Consider the following 15,359-nt stretch of genomic DNA (forward strand, 5'->3'; position numbering starts at 1 on the left):
ACACACACACACACACACACACACACACACACACACACACACACACAGAGTGCAGTGATGCACAAAAAACAAACTGCACCAGATCAATATGATATTTCTTGTTAAAGAAAACCTTGTTTTATGTACATCTTAACACATGCACAACCCACACATATGCACAGGGGGAGAAAAACAACACACAATTTCCTGTGTTTGATGTCAACAGTCATTTGCCAGCAGCCTGCCATCACCATCTGAAGATTAAAAAGAAAGTGGGGGAACGACAGAAAGTGTGTGTGCGTGTTGCTTACAGAACAAAGGTGGATTGAATAAAATGAATGCAATTGTCCCGGAGAATCAACTGAGTGCTCTCTCTTACCTTATCTCAAACACACACACACACTTCTGAGTGCTGCTGTGTTGTGGTAGAGTACGAGCAAAGTGTCATATATGGAAAACAAAGCTATAGAGGCAGAAGTGACGGCAGAAAAAAAGAGAAGGAGAGAGAGAGAGAGAGAGAGAGAGAAATGAAAACGTATGGAGCGGGACAGTGAGATACTGGAAAAGAGAGATCGAGTGAATTAAGATGGATGGAAAAGAAAACTGCAGCTGAAAGACAAGATAATATTTCTCATTTTTCAGTAGGTGGTCAGCGAGAGGGAGAGAGACAGTGAAAGAGAAAGAGACAGAGGGTGAAAGACAGAGACACAGAGAGAGAGAGAGAGAGATGTGAAGAGGTGAAGCGTAACAGTGACAGAGAGGAAGAGGAGATAAGAGAGAGAAGGAGAGAAAAGGAGGAGAGGACAGGGAAGGGTACACTAAAACATGTTATGCACGGACACAGCCAACAGCGGCATGGCGGAGTATGTGTGTGTGGGCGTGCTTTACCCATCTTGAGGGACCATAAATGTGATTACACAGTGTGGGGACTCGCCTTCTTTTTGGGGACAAAAGGCACGTCCCCATAACATAAATCCTTACATTTTAGGGTGAAGACTTGGTTTAAGGTTATGTAAGGTTAGGGCAGGTTGAAGTTAAAGTTACGGTTTGGGTAAGTCTCCAGAAAATTAATGAATGTAATGTCCCCAAAAGTCATGAAAACAACACTGTGTGTGTGTGTGTGTATTTATATATGAGAGAGAGCGATAGAGAGAGAGAGAGAGAGAGAGAGAGAGAGTGCCTGTGTGTTTGAACATTTCAAGCAAGAACCGTTTTTACAGTAAATGTAGAGATTGGCTTAGTTTGTGTTGAGAAATGAATGACAATTATGGAAATATTTGAAACCCAGAAAAATCAGCAGTGAATGCGACGATGTAATTTGTGTTCATGTTACTTTGTCTTGAGAGTCACAATGCTGGCAGCTGCATGTAAAATGATATTGGTCCTCCAGCTGTCTCTGTCGATCTTCAGTCAACGACAACGTCTCAATGTAACTTATAGTCAGCTGAAAACAGAGAGAACAGTTTAGTTTGCCTTTTTGCTGTACTATAGCTGAATGCAGTTAAGTGCAGGAGGATAAATCATTTTAAATCTAAATTGTGTCGTTTGCTTTTGGTGGAAAGAGGTACTGGAGTAAAGTGTGCGTGTATATCTTCCAGATGGCATGGACGCATCTCATTACATAGTCAGGAGGGATGGTGACGTATGGACAATGAGGGGAGACACTGCCAAGTCCCAGTGATATTTCACTTGGCTACAATTTTTAGGAATACTCTAATAACATTAGGTGTATTGTTCTTCCATCAATATGTGTTATTACTTCTACAATAAAAAATTCACCCAATAACAATAGAGTGATTTTATGTCAATGTAAAATATGGTTCAGATTATGTATCATTTAAAACAGCCTTAGGCATCGTCTCCTCCTTCAATAACAGCAGCAAATAAAAACATTCAATAAACATTGCTCACGAAGAACATGAACATAAAAGCAGAGGCAACATCACAGTCGATAAAATCAGAGTCATATTCCATGTTGTTAATGTTTTGAAGGTGAAGTGTGAGTGTTTTTTTTTTAATGCAGTACCTCCTCTTTGGGGTTGATATCCCGAACAGCTCTGAGCTGCAGTTTTGTTCCCACAAACACCATCACACAGTTTGGCCGACAGTCGTGGTTCAGCAGAGATAAACTGGGAGAGAGCAAACAAGATGACGAGGGAGAGACAAAAGAGAGAGAGAATTATATCTGTGATTCAATTCTTAACTTTCAAACCCTTCCTGGCAAATGAAAAGAGAAGATGATAAAGGTTGAGAAGCAACCTACAGCCCCATCCTGCTGAGCCACCAACTGCCACATGTCCAACTGTTTAGAGGTTTCTCAACTCATTGAGACCGATGTGGACTGAAACGGTAATTTGTTCCAACATATTCATGAGAGAAAACACACATGCTGAGTGACACATCTCCCTCAAGATCACCATCCATCCATCTACAGTATCAGCCAGTCAGTTTAGTGTGGCAGCTGCAGGATACCATATGTCTTTCATCCCTGTATCCAAGGTGCTGTTAGGGGGTTAAATATCATCTGGCAGCTTCTCATAATGGGAATCCTGCGCATACAAGTAAAGACTGAGTTGCACAAATGAACCTCAGACAGAAAGTTACAAACACGTGGACACACACACAGACACAGATAATTCCCTGCACAGTGTGACAAAATGAGGACTCTGCTTCTGTCATAACAAATGTCACTCTCCATTTCTTTCTGCCGCTCTATCGGCCTCAGACACATATCCACAAATAAATCAGGAAACGACGGGTACTCCACTTCTGTCACAACAAAGACTCATTTCCTAATTTTCAAAATAGATACAGCCAATCCTCCTACTCACCCACACGCACACTAACTGACAGTGTCGGCATCATAATACTGATGCCACATATTGTTGGTTTTATTTATACTTTGATTTAAGGCATGAAGAGCTTTTCCCTTGCACTTAATATTACCAGTAATATCTTCCTGGATTTTTATTATAATCCGAATGAAACAGCATTTTAGACAATATTAGAAAACATGTGTACGCAGTGGTTAAACTGGGATTTGTTATATGGGGGGGGCTCCGTGGTTTTGTTAGAGGGGTCCGAGGGGATCCTCGACTGGGACTATTTGTTTTATAAACAATCTGTGTTTTGATACTTTTTCATGCATCTTATTGACATTGAAAAGTCTTAATCATGAATTCTGATGTATTATTATAGATGAAACTACCCAACAGTATATAAAGTAATGAACATTAGTTCCACCATTACCAGCTGCAACATTAAAGTGATGAATACATTAATGCATCACTTTAATGATGCTAATACTTACTTTTCTACTTTTACTTAATATTTTGAATACAAGATTTTACAAGAATAACAAAAATATTTCACACTGTAGTACTGCTACTTAAGTACTTAAGTAGAGGTTGGAGTACTTCTTCCCCCACTAAATGTCAACATTAGTTTATTGAAATGTTAAAAGGCTTTTGGAAGAATGGTGTAAGTATGATGTGTTTCCCAAATAATAATGACATATTAACATTGTGGCGGCAGGATGTACTGCAACACAAGGAGATTTAATGGGAGAGAGGTTGGATTCATCCAAATCAGATTTTGTTGACCTAACAAGTAACACATTACTCATGTGATATTCAATGAATGATGCCTTTGACTTACAGTAAAAACACATGTAGTTCCCATGTATTAGGTAGACTAAATATTAGAAACACTTCTTAGTTCAACAGCACCACAAACCACAGCCTCCAACATGAACTGAATCAACACCCCTGAGTATCATAAGCTCCATAAAAGTAATATTTATGTAAACTGTTGTATTAGACTGCATTAGCTTTAGCGAGGTGTACCTAGTAAATGGGTGAGTAATTGTCATAAAAATGTCTTATATGTGCTCTTCACTTCATGAATTTAAAAGATGAATAAGGCTTAAAAATAAAAGAATGTAACTCTATTGAATAGTGGTGATTTGACTTGATTGTAAAGAATGTGCAGCTTTCCCATGCTGAGACTGTAATTGTTATGAATGTTGATGATTCTTTTTTTAAATTAAGTACTTCAAAACCTCCCTGACCCATAAAAAGACATTAACTGTCACTGCGCACATGGCCGGGAATAAATACTGAAGACGTTTGTCTGTTTTTATGAGACCCTCCATTACTGCTGTTCCTGTTTATCATATTCATAGAAGAAAACAATGGATGCAAGAGATAAAGAGAGTGAGTGTGTGTGTGTGTGTTGAGCCTTTGTAGAACAGTAGACCCCTGGCTTTGTTCTACAGTAGAGAAGTTGTGGGTTGAATATCAACTAGAAATCAAGCCCTCCAAACGATGCTTTTATCTGATGGAGAGCAGCTCATTAGTATACTAATTCGATTAATTAACTAAACCACATCTCACATTAACAATATCTGCTCCCACTAACAGAAGCTGTTGCTGAGTGCAGCAGGATAGAGAGACAACTACAGTGGAGACAGTAGAGGAACAATCATTGATTATATTTAATAAAAGAAAGGGTTAAATACTCTCTTCTTGTCACGATCAGGCTTTGCCTTCTGTGTTCTGTGTGTTCTGTGTCTTTGTGTGTTTCTTTCTGTAGCTCCTCACTCTACCTATCAGCCACTCCCTCAGCACCAGTCTAACTCCCTTCACCTGCCCCTGATCACTAATCAAACACTCCCTCATCAGCACAACTCTCCTCACCTGTGCTAGCCACTATTTAAACCCCTGCCTCCCAGTCACCCACTGCCAGATCATTGTTTGTGTTACCCGCCTGTTTGTCGTGTCCTGCTCCCGGTTTCCCACATCTGCCTGCCCTGTCTTGTCCTGCTGGGTTTGCCCCCTCGTCTCTTGTCTCGTCCCTGGATTCCGTGTGTGTTCTTGTAGTGTTCACGTTCTAAGTTAAGTGTTTGTTAAATTCCATTTCACTCAACTTCTGGTCTGCGTTTGAGTCCACCACCATGCTCCGTGACACTTCTCTTTGTTACTGTTTCCTGCATATTCATTTTTCAGTCCTTGTTGAGAAGACGTGGTTCAGTACTTTACTACATTAAATGGCACTAAAAATAAGAAATGGATGTAGTGCAAAGCCTTCACATGATACTTACAGAAATGTCAGGACTTAAATAACAAGTTGAGGCCCGACTGTTTGCAATCAACAACTGATATTCTGTATACACCAGACTTTAGACAAGGTAGGCAACTGCCTGGGGCACCCAAATAAAACACCAAACACCTCTACATTTATTATTATGGCTAGATATGAAAAGCATTAAAATATGTTACTAATCTAAGTCATTGTACCCCGAAATAACTTACAAAAGGTCCCCAAAACACTGCAACTGTACTTACTTTGTACTTCTACATCAGAGGAAGACAACATTTTACAGATTCAGATTTGACTCACAATATATAACAATTTCAAATATGATGCATTATTATTCATTAAACTATCCAGGATCATACTGGAATTGAACGCTCAAGCTTGAACCGACCTTAAGTACATTTAAGTAACGTCACATAGCGCTGATGATGCTTCTCGTTCACTCTTCAATGGAAGTAAACATTTGAATGCAGGACTTTTACTCTGCTGTATTAATGGTTTTATTATTAATAGTCAATAGTTTTACTTCTAAAGTAAAGTTTCAAGTAAGCTTAGTTCTTCTTCAACTGCCAATATCAACATTCAACATGTTAGGAGTGTGAAAAGTAAAGCTGGATGACGTTTAACTGGGGCTCCCAAAGCTGCCCCCGAAAAACACACCCACGTGGCGGTTACTCGCGGTCACAAGACAACCATCAGTAAAATACACTAATCGGAGGTAATGTCATTTCCAAATAGGTGTATTAATCGCTTGCTTTAAAATAACCATCATGGTTCTAAAGTAGAGCATGGATTTTAATTGACGGAGGTATTTTGCTGGTGGTAACGTTATTAGTGCCACCCAAGTCGTGCCTTCTCGCGGTATTAATATTGAACGTGTTTACATGTCATAATTGCACCAAATTCTACATGGGACTCCCTTGGTTCCTAGAAAAACACCTACCAAGTGTGAAGTAGACTGGATGAGCAGTTCTCAAGATAATACAGGGAACACTCAGAGACAGAGACACAGACAGAGATTACTGGCTTTAGAGTAAGATATTGTCAACTCGTCTCTTCTTCCTGTTGTCATCTCAGTGCATATCTGAGGATTCGGCTGTGGCTACACATGAGTTTGAGCTACTCTGAGTTGATATGAAGTGCAGCTGTTATCAATCCTACTGTGAATCAATTTGCTCCTGATAAAGACCTCAGCGGATGGGATTTGACATATTTTCAATAGGCTGATTAGCAGAGAGGGAGACAGAGAGAAAGATGAGCTCAGAGGAGAGGGATGAAAAAGTCACCAAATGAGGAAAAAACAGTGACATACAGTAGAGAGAGATTAACAAAGGTGAACAGAGGTGTAGCCTCAGCAGAGCAATCCCCCTCTCCTCAGCAAACCCAGTTGTTGCTAGGCAACCCAAAATATGAATAGGCAGGGGACCATCCTGCGAACGGGCCCCATCATTTATGGATGAGTTACAGAACAAATCGCAGACACACACTGGCACACGCTCTTTGGCTGAGCTTTGGTAAAGCCACTGTGACCATCTGACATTTCAACACCAGCCAGATAAACCGGCTGAGATACCTGGAGTGTGTGTGTGTGTGTGGGACTCTAACAACATGTGCAACGACAGGCCAAATCCAACCATATTCACCCAGGACTCAATACAGTGATTACAGGGCATACCGCCTAGCTCTGTGTCTGTGTGTTTCAATCCCACATGCCAGACAACAATCACAACCCCCCCCCCCCCCCCCCCTTCATCGAACAGCTTCTGTCACCATTCATTTTCAAGTTTTCGGCCTCACAACAAAAACAATCTTCCCTTCCTCCCTTCTTCCTCGTACTTCAAAGAACTGTCATGAAGATAGCGATGGGGGTGGTGAGGGCTTTGGAAGTGAGCGGTTAAAGGACGGGTGGGGTTGGGGCGCGGTGAGCTGGCAGGTAACTCAAGAGCTACATTTAAATGTTGTGGCATTTATAGTGTACAAGAGAGAGAGATAGAGGAACTATCTAACAATGATTATGAGCTAGATTGAGATTAATGATGCTTTTTAGAGGTATATGCTTCACACATTGCCGTGTGTGTGTGTGTGCGTGTGTGTGTTACCTAGGATACAGCCCAACTCCAATCTCCTGCAGCTCTCCGTCACTGATGGTGAAACAATTACATGTCACCTAAAGGAGAGGAAGAGGATACAAAAAGTGGAGACGAGAGGGATGATTTGTTAAATTGCCTCAGGGAACCAACAACACCTTTCATCATATGCTCTGAACATTTTTTTCATGTCTTTGGCACCTGCAAAACCCCACTGGCACTGCAACTGAAACATGACATACAAGGGTTTTGCTTTGAGATGCAAAGGATTTGAATGTGTTAAATTACCACCTGGTTATGTTAGAGCCAGGGGAATTATTTCTTTGAAAGGATAATAAAAGATTTTTAAAATAAAATACATATCTGTAATATTTTTCATCAACCAAGTCAACAGAACATTGTATAGCGTCAGGTGGTTTTAAATAGAGAACAAGTGGAATATTTTTGTTTCCTTCAGGGCCTGTGGAAATGAGAAAGTGAAAACATTCGAGAGTAAATGTTTAAAGACGGTATTCCTTGAAAACTACACTGAAGAGACAGATAAAAGAACAACTAGCAATTCCTGTGGAACAGAGCTGATATGAAAGTAATTTACCCCATCAACTTGATCAATGTTTGAGAGACAGGAGGAAAGAACAGAGCAGTATATCAGATTTAAACAACTGATGGAGCACTGTAGACTGTAAAGCTAGTGACTGTTTAGATAAACTATTATACTGTACATGCAGTATACTGTTAGCGTAATTTAAAGACTTTTAAGAGGCCTTCTACAGACTGCAACACTATGTATGTACTGTACGTATTATGTATGTATGAGTGAATGAATGTAGTTGAATGTGATTACATCTTATATACAGGCATCACGTCTTCACGCTTACACTTGTTTTTAGGTGTAGAGTGATGATGATGATGATGATATATTGGAAAATAAACTTCCTTTTCATTAGTAGAAACTGACCAAATGGTACAAATGGAGCCAAAATGATCACAACGTGCCCAATCGAACAAAAAGTACAGCGAGACTCCTCAATGTCACATTGTAAGGTTATCTAATTAAGTTCAAATACTATGATGAACATTTTAATTTGGGACAAATCAAGTATTGACATATATTTATCTAAATCCTTACACATTGTTTTAAACACAAACCTAACCACAAAACACAAATCAAATCAACAGTGAGTCGAGGATCTTTCCTCCTAAAACTACAAGACACAACTCAAACTTAGACTCAATCTAACTTTATCATGAATCTAAATACTGATCATGATTTAACACGTATGTGTATGAACCTCCCACAATGCACCTGGGTGGTCTGCAGGATTTAAAGGACACATTTCAGGAACAAATGAATGAAAGAGTCCCAGCTTTCAGGAGACGAAGGAGAGATTTCAAATGAGGGAGAGATGGTTTGTTTCTTTTAACTAACAGAGTTGGCGCAGAGAAGGTTTGAATAACAAAATGCTGGAAGAAGTTGTTTCAAAGTTAGAGACAGAGAGTGATGATGAAAGGGAAAAGCAATAAACACTAAAACATAAAATAAGTGAAAGATTATAGAACAAAAAAATAATCGAAAAAAGGTCTTTGATGTGTCAATTACTGAGCTAGTGCTGGTAAACAAGTGTGTTTGAGTGTGCTGGTGGTCGTGGTGTGCATGTCTGCATGGGGTCGAAGAAAGTAGATGAATGATTTCAGTAAGATTAGTATTCAGAGTAAAGATAAAGAGGCAGACAGAGGTACGCAGAGAGGGAGCGTGAGATTTAAAGTGAGCCAAAGACAGATGTTCTCCTGCTTCACACCAGGATCAGAACTCAGCAAGATAGATTTAAATATGCAGTTTTATTAAACAACATAAGAGTCGGGTCTCATGGGAAATGAGGCTTTTTACTCAACCTATTAATTATAAAGACGACCGGAGAAAACATGATTACATAGAAAATCACTGAAACACACACAAATCATTGTTTCTTCATATCCCACACACTTCCTTATTCAGTTGTTCTCACAATCATCCATCATCTGTACCATAAAGCATGTATTAAAGTGGGAGAGAAAGACACATCATACAATATGGCAATATGTTATATATGAATTACTATACATTAAGGTATAAAAGCACTGTAACTTCTGTATTCTTCAACCAGGACCCTAGTTTCCCCACGTTTATGTGTCTTAGCTCATGGGGACAACAATTTTTGAAGTTGGTCCAGTATTTGGGGAGAACGCAGACGGCAGTCGCTAAACAGGCTGCAATGTAACCGCTCGGGGCAACTCCTCACCGTCGATGTAAGTCCACTAAAAGTGGTATGTTTATTTTTTGTCATTTATTAATTCATTTTGCTTACGTCATACACCTTTCTCCTGTCAAGGAGTCCCCCACAGTTTTCACCTCATTAGGAAAAGGCAGCATTGGTTAGTGACAGTGGGGATGAAGGGACGGCCGTGCAGAGAGAACAGAAAGGATGGTTTTGAGAAGAGGGAGGGGGTGATGAAGTGTAGAGGAAATGTAAACAAACAGTGGTAGGGCACTCAGCTGGGCATAGATCTCTCTCTGTCACGCACACACACGCACAGACACACACCTACACACACGCAGACACATACACACACACTCTCTCTCTCTCTCTCTCTCTCTCTCTCTCACACACACCCCTCTCTCACCCTCTCTCTCTCACACACACCCTCTCTCTCCCTCTCTCTCTGGATAAGAATCATCTGTGCAGAACATCCACATCTGAATCTCATTCCTGTGTTTCTATTTGTCTCATGCAGCTTCCTCTCCTCCCTCACTGACTCCTAACCTCTCTTCCTGTTTTCATTCTCTGCCTCTTCCTGTCTGCACGAAAGTAAAACTAAATTAAAAAAATTCTACAGACGCAGGACGGATCACTTCATCAGACTTAAAATGTGATCTATTGCAGCTGGTGTCCCCACATTGTATTTTTACGGTGGCAGTAGAAATAAACTGATGAGTCGATCAATCAATCAACAGAAAATGAATACATGCCACGTGCAATCCTTCGCAGTACTAGTATATACAGGTATGCCTGGTGTGCTGCAGAATTATAAATCAAGCATTACTGTGCTACAAACCAGTCCCAGGTAGGCGTGAGAACACTTGATCAATCATTCAGAAGTATAATTGTTGACCTTTGATATTTTTTTCCGTTTCACAGAAATGTGCCTGATGTATAAAATAACTCGTGGTCTTGTGCCACCACCACTTCAACAATGTTAGGGAGACCAGGGGATGAGCCAGAGGTGACCCTAACCCTATGCAAATGAGCTACAGTTGTGTGAAAAAGTGTTTGCCCCCTTCCTGATTTCTTATTTTTTAGCATGTTTGTCACACTTAAATGTTTCAGATCATCCAACAAATTTAAATATTAGACAAAGATAACACAAGTAAACACAAAATGCAGTTTTTAAATGAAGGTTTTTATTATTAAGGGGGGAAAAAAATCCAAACCTACATGGCCCTGTGTGAAAAAGTGATTGCCTATATTCCTATAGAATAAGCTCACTGGTTTCGAGGTGTTATATGCATTTGAGAAGCGTATTACAACAGTAATAGCAATAGTAATATAACCATGTCATCAGTAACCATGGGGACGGCTGTTCTCTACTTTGATGAGAGATGTTGAGAGTCTCCCACAGTTGACCTGTTTATTTATAACCTCCCCATTAATAAAGAGAGCCCTCCACAGCAGCGAGTGTGGGTTCAGATGAGGTGGTGAAGTGCCCGTAAGGAGGGACCAGTTTGAGAGAAAGCCAGAGAGTTACAGTGTCTGGAGGGCTACTTTCTATCCATCTTCAGTGAATGAGCTCCAGCTAATAAAGCAGATATTCTTAACAGCAGGCTCTTAATGGGGATTGCAGGCCTGATATGATTCAGCTCCTGCCATTCCCACTGTGGAGAATTAAACAATTACTGCATCTGTACAAAAGATATCAAAGTGTGCATTTTGTCCCGAAGGCTTTTCTTCAAGACGGTGCAGAAAATGTCAGTCCCCACAGCCATTCATTTGTTTGCTCATTTATTTTTCTGCCTGTCACACACAATATTTCTGCTGATTAGATTTGGATGAAATGTGTAGAAATGATGAATGCGAGATAGAGGAACAGAGGCAAAGACAGGCGGACGAGTGAAGGGTGTGAAGAACCCGTGATGTGGAAAATAAAAAGATCAAAAACACACAAAATGTCATCTTCTGGGGGGGGAATAAAAAACAAAAAAATGTCACTTTTTTATACTCATGATATATTTTGTACGTCATACTGTCAGTTCTGAAAACACTATTGTAAAAAACAAATAGATATTATTACAAAGATACAGACATACACAAGTACTACACTGAATTCAATACTTCAGTTCTACCAAAAAGGTAAATATTTAACTTGTAGTTTTTAGTTAAATGGATAACGTGTACTCTGTAATGAATCTGTAAATGTCATAACTTCAACATCAAACCCCCAAAAGCAAATCTCAAAACTTACAGTATTCAAACTCAGTCGGACATATCCCCCCCACCCCGTATTTAAACAGATGAGACTGTCCTTCCAAGAAGAACTACAGCGGCAAAAACGACATGTTTTCATTCAACCAACAAAGCGCTCTAGTGACCGTAGTAATTGGTTTTTCGTTGCGACTTGGTGTTTCGTTTAACCTTGATGCTACAAACACGCACAAAGGCGCTTATGCTCAATGTCCTGTTTGTTGCATTATTCTCATAAACGGCAGAGGGCGGACAAACAAAATGTACAGTGAAGAAGCAAGAAGTCAACGAGTGTTACCGGCAAAACGTCAAAAACAGGATGTCGTGGACGAATCGTAATTAAGTGTAAACTTGTTGTTTTTGCTCACTGATGATGTCAAAGTTCATATATTATGTTGATCTCCTCCCCACACTTTATCTTCTGTGATCTCATTGCACTAATGGGGATATTTCTTTTTTAAGTTCACTTCCCGGGGAAGCGGCACATTCGCCAAAGTGCCAAAGTGGTCACGGTGCTTAATCATGCACCTCTGATTTTTTGTAACTATGCGTGAACAGCGCGCATGATTCGAGCTTTTCAGATATGACTGCCACAAATAGTTACACGCCTGGTAACAAGATTTGGGATTTAATATCCCAATGGGTCAGTATCATGCGCTTCAGTTACAGCACCACCAGCCCTAACAGTAACCATTTCACTGTAACTGCGTGTGGCTATAAGCGCTGATCTTTGTGGATGGACTGTTTTTGCAATGAGGTTCATTTGCATAGAAAAGATCCAATTTTGCACCAAATGTACACATATAACCTATTTTAAATATGTGCACATAGGACTACAGAGACGCTTGGCAGTGCAGTCAAGGTACATTTCACCCTTTGTGGGTGCTATGAGAATTACATGGTTTCTTTTTGTCTTGTTTGTGCAGGTTTAGCCACCATAAAAGCTTCGCAATCCTTTCGTGAATTCACCCCTGAGACGGGTAAACTAACCTTCTAAGTTTTCAGCGAGGGAGGGGCAGATCAAAATGATTTCAGTGACATCTTGGAAACATATACGGGTGGCACGTCTCTAAGTGGAGGGATGGGGGTTTGGGACGGTGGGGAGCTGGAGGTCCTGTCATCTCATATCGGAGGAATTGGTTTGCTTTGTCCTGTCATGTCAGTTCAAAAGACTTGTGACTAGATGGTTTATGTCTTTAATGTTGCTGGAATTGGTTCAATTACTGCCAATCTGGAAAACACTACAAAGGCCATCAGACCCAATCAAAGGCTGCATCTATCTGTGGCATGTTTGTGCACTATTAATGCTTTGATAAAGTATTTATGACCGAACCAAGGTTCTTTCATCTCTCTATAGACAAGCAGACAAACAGACAGAATTACTGAGGAAATATAAGGAAAGAAAACAAGGCTAAACGTACAGACACACACACTTTTCTTTCTAGCTTTAATCACTATTACTAATATCTCTCTCTACCATTTTTGTTTATATTACTATTAATTGGGCCATATTTACAAAATGTGCACATGATCACATTTTAGCTAAAAGCAAATATTGGACATACATTCATCAACTAGCATTTTATTTGGAGTCATGTTTTCTGGCCAGTGTTGCTCCATATTTCCAGATAGGCAATTTTGTTTTGCCAAATGCAAAAAGAAAGGTATTTTAACTGATTTGTACAAAGATCTCTCTATTTTTCCTTCATTTTCACCACCATGTTTCCTCAAAATCTATGCGTATAAGAGTATGTATAAGGGCAAGTGCAATAAAGAGGTCTACAAAGAGATGTATTATACATGAGTCAGCACCGTCTTAAACACACTCTGTAATTAAGATGCACACACTAACACTTCATAAAGATGAAATGTATCTGTAACGTGACTTTAAACTACCACACATGTGGTAAACAGGGAGCTGGTGCTGTTCCCTTCTCCATTAACTGAGTGGAGCCTAAATAAAAGGCTGCCTCACTTCAGTGCTGCAAACTGGTTCGCCTGTAGGTGACAGAGGTTATGTCCTAATGAGATGACCCCCTCAGGAGCAGTCAGCTACCTGTCCTGTGTGCACCTGCTGCCACAGAGTGCACCATGCGTTTGCTGAAAGGCTGTTGGATGTGTGACGCTGCAGGGAACAGCGACAGTAAAAACCCACAACATTATTTCATAGCCGAAAGGTCTGCGCTTGAGCCACAGTACCATCTGAAGGACATACTCAAACTAAATCAGTGTCCAACTGCACTTCTGACTGGACCGCTGACAGTGCAGTTTACCTTATCATCATCCCAGAGCGCCGCTGCACCTCTGTAGCCACCAGCTACATGCACCCATTCAAGATTAGGTCAATGTATTTATTTTTAATGTCATCCCATTTGTGCATTTCTGTTGTTGCAGAATTGGCAGCTTCAATATTTCCCTGCCAGGCTTTGTTGCTGTCACTGTGGGGCGGGTACCTTTGTTGCATTTCATTGCTCATCTCTCTCTCTCCCCTCATTTGCTGTCGCCTCTCAACTGTTAACTCACTAATAAAGACACAAAATTCTGCAAAAAATAATTTAAAAGTTAACAAAACTAAATTTTTTTGTTTCTTCTGCATGGACACACTCTTTTCATATTCCTGCTTTCAGGCTCATTTCAACCTTGTCCAACCTTCCCACCTCGAGACTTGGATATACATGTATGAAGTTATTGCTCTTCAAATTAAATCACCGGAAAATGAAGCAAATGTCACATGAAAATGACATTCCAAAACCCATGAATGCCAATCTAAGAACTGAAATAAGGAGCAGAAAAGAGCAGAGGGAAGGGACTCCCTGCGATACTGAAGTGTTTCTTATGGTCCATTTGATAAAAGGAACAACACAAGATACCCTTCTGTTTTTTTATTTTGCATTTACTCCCTCCCTTCTTTTTCATTGCTCACCACACACCCCAAGAGTCCGTCTCTGTTCAAACAAGTGTAAAACAGCCAAACTGTCTCAGGAGGGGTTAAGAGAGAGAGTCTGAGAGATAGACATGATCAGGAGCGGGAAAGGGAAGGAAAAGGTGGGAGAGGTAAGGAAGGGATGAGATGGGAAGACATGGCAAAAGACAAAACAATGAGTGAGGAAAGGCTTGATACAGGAGAGGGAGGGAAGGAGGGAGGAGAGTGGAGCATAAATGTGTTTAAATTCGTTAGTAAACTTGTTCGTGAAGTTGCTGAGCGTGAACGAGAGCAGGCGGGCTGAATTAGAGAGGTGCATCCTGGGAAAACCTCGAGCAGAATATTGAGTGGAAGGCTACAGCTACAAGCAACCGCTTTGAAATGTGCTGCCCCGAAGCCAAGAGGTTTTAGACAGAAATCTGTCAGGGATTACACCAAGACTTCACCATGATGGGCAACCAATCAGTGACGAGAACACGGATATCAAAATCTGTGTCCGCAGAAGACTGTTGGTACAATGCTCCATGCTGACATGTTTTTCATTTCTTTGGTTTTACATGAATCTATGAGGATGACAGACAATACATTCAGAACAGTAGTGTGGTTTACTGGTGTGGTCAAACACTCAAATACACCTCCAAACCTTTCTCACGCACACACACACACACGTACGTATGCAGTGTTTGTGTCTATTCATACCAACACATAGTGTGGGTGAGAGAGAGAGAGAGAGAGAGAGAGAGAGAGAGAGAGAGAGAGAGAGAGAGAGAGAGAGAG

The 15,359-nt window shown here is 40.5% G+C and overlaps 1 protein-coding gene across 2 annotated transcripts in view; it reads right to left on the reverse strand.

Moving 5' to 3' along the window:
* The window catches only part of smyd3 (SET and MYND domain containing 3), a 73,864-nt gene that overhangs the window by 12,104 nt on the left and 46,401 nt on the right, over positions 1-15,359 (reverse strand). For both annotated transcript variants that reach the window (XM_031846243.1, XM_031846244.1), the window contains exons 6-8: positions 7,176-7,243; positions 2,006-2,108; positions 1,313-1,423 (exon numbers count right to left, since the gene is read on the reverse strand). In XM_031846243.1, coding sequence (XP_031702103.1) covers positions 1,313-1,423; positions 2,006-2,108; positions 7,176-7,243 — 282 coding nt within the window. The remainder of the gene's footprint in view (positions 1-1,312; positions 1,424-2,005; positions 2,109-7,175; positions 7,244-15,359) is intronic.

The sequence above is a fragment of the Anarrhichthys ocellatus genome, unplaced genomic scaffold (assembly GCF_004355925.1).
Source record: "Anarrhichthys ocellatus isolate YVR2014 unplaced genomic scaffold, GSC_Weel_1.0 scaffold6, whole genome shotgun sequence".
Taxonomy (NCBI): domain Eukaryota; kingdom Metazoa; phylum Chordata; class Actinopteri; order Perciformes; family Anarhichadidae; genus Anarrhichthys; species Anarrhichthys ocellatus.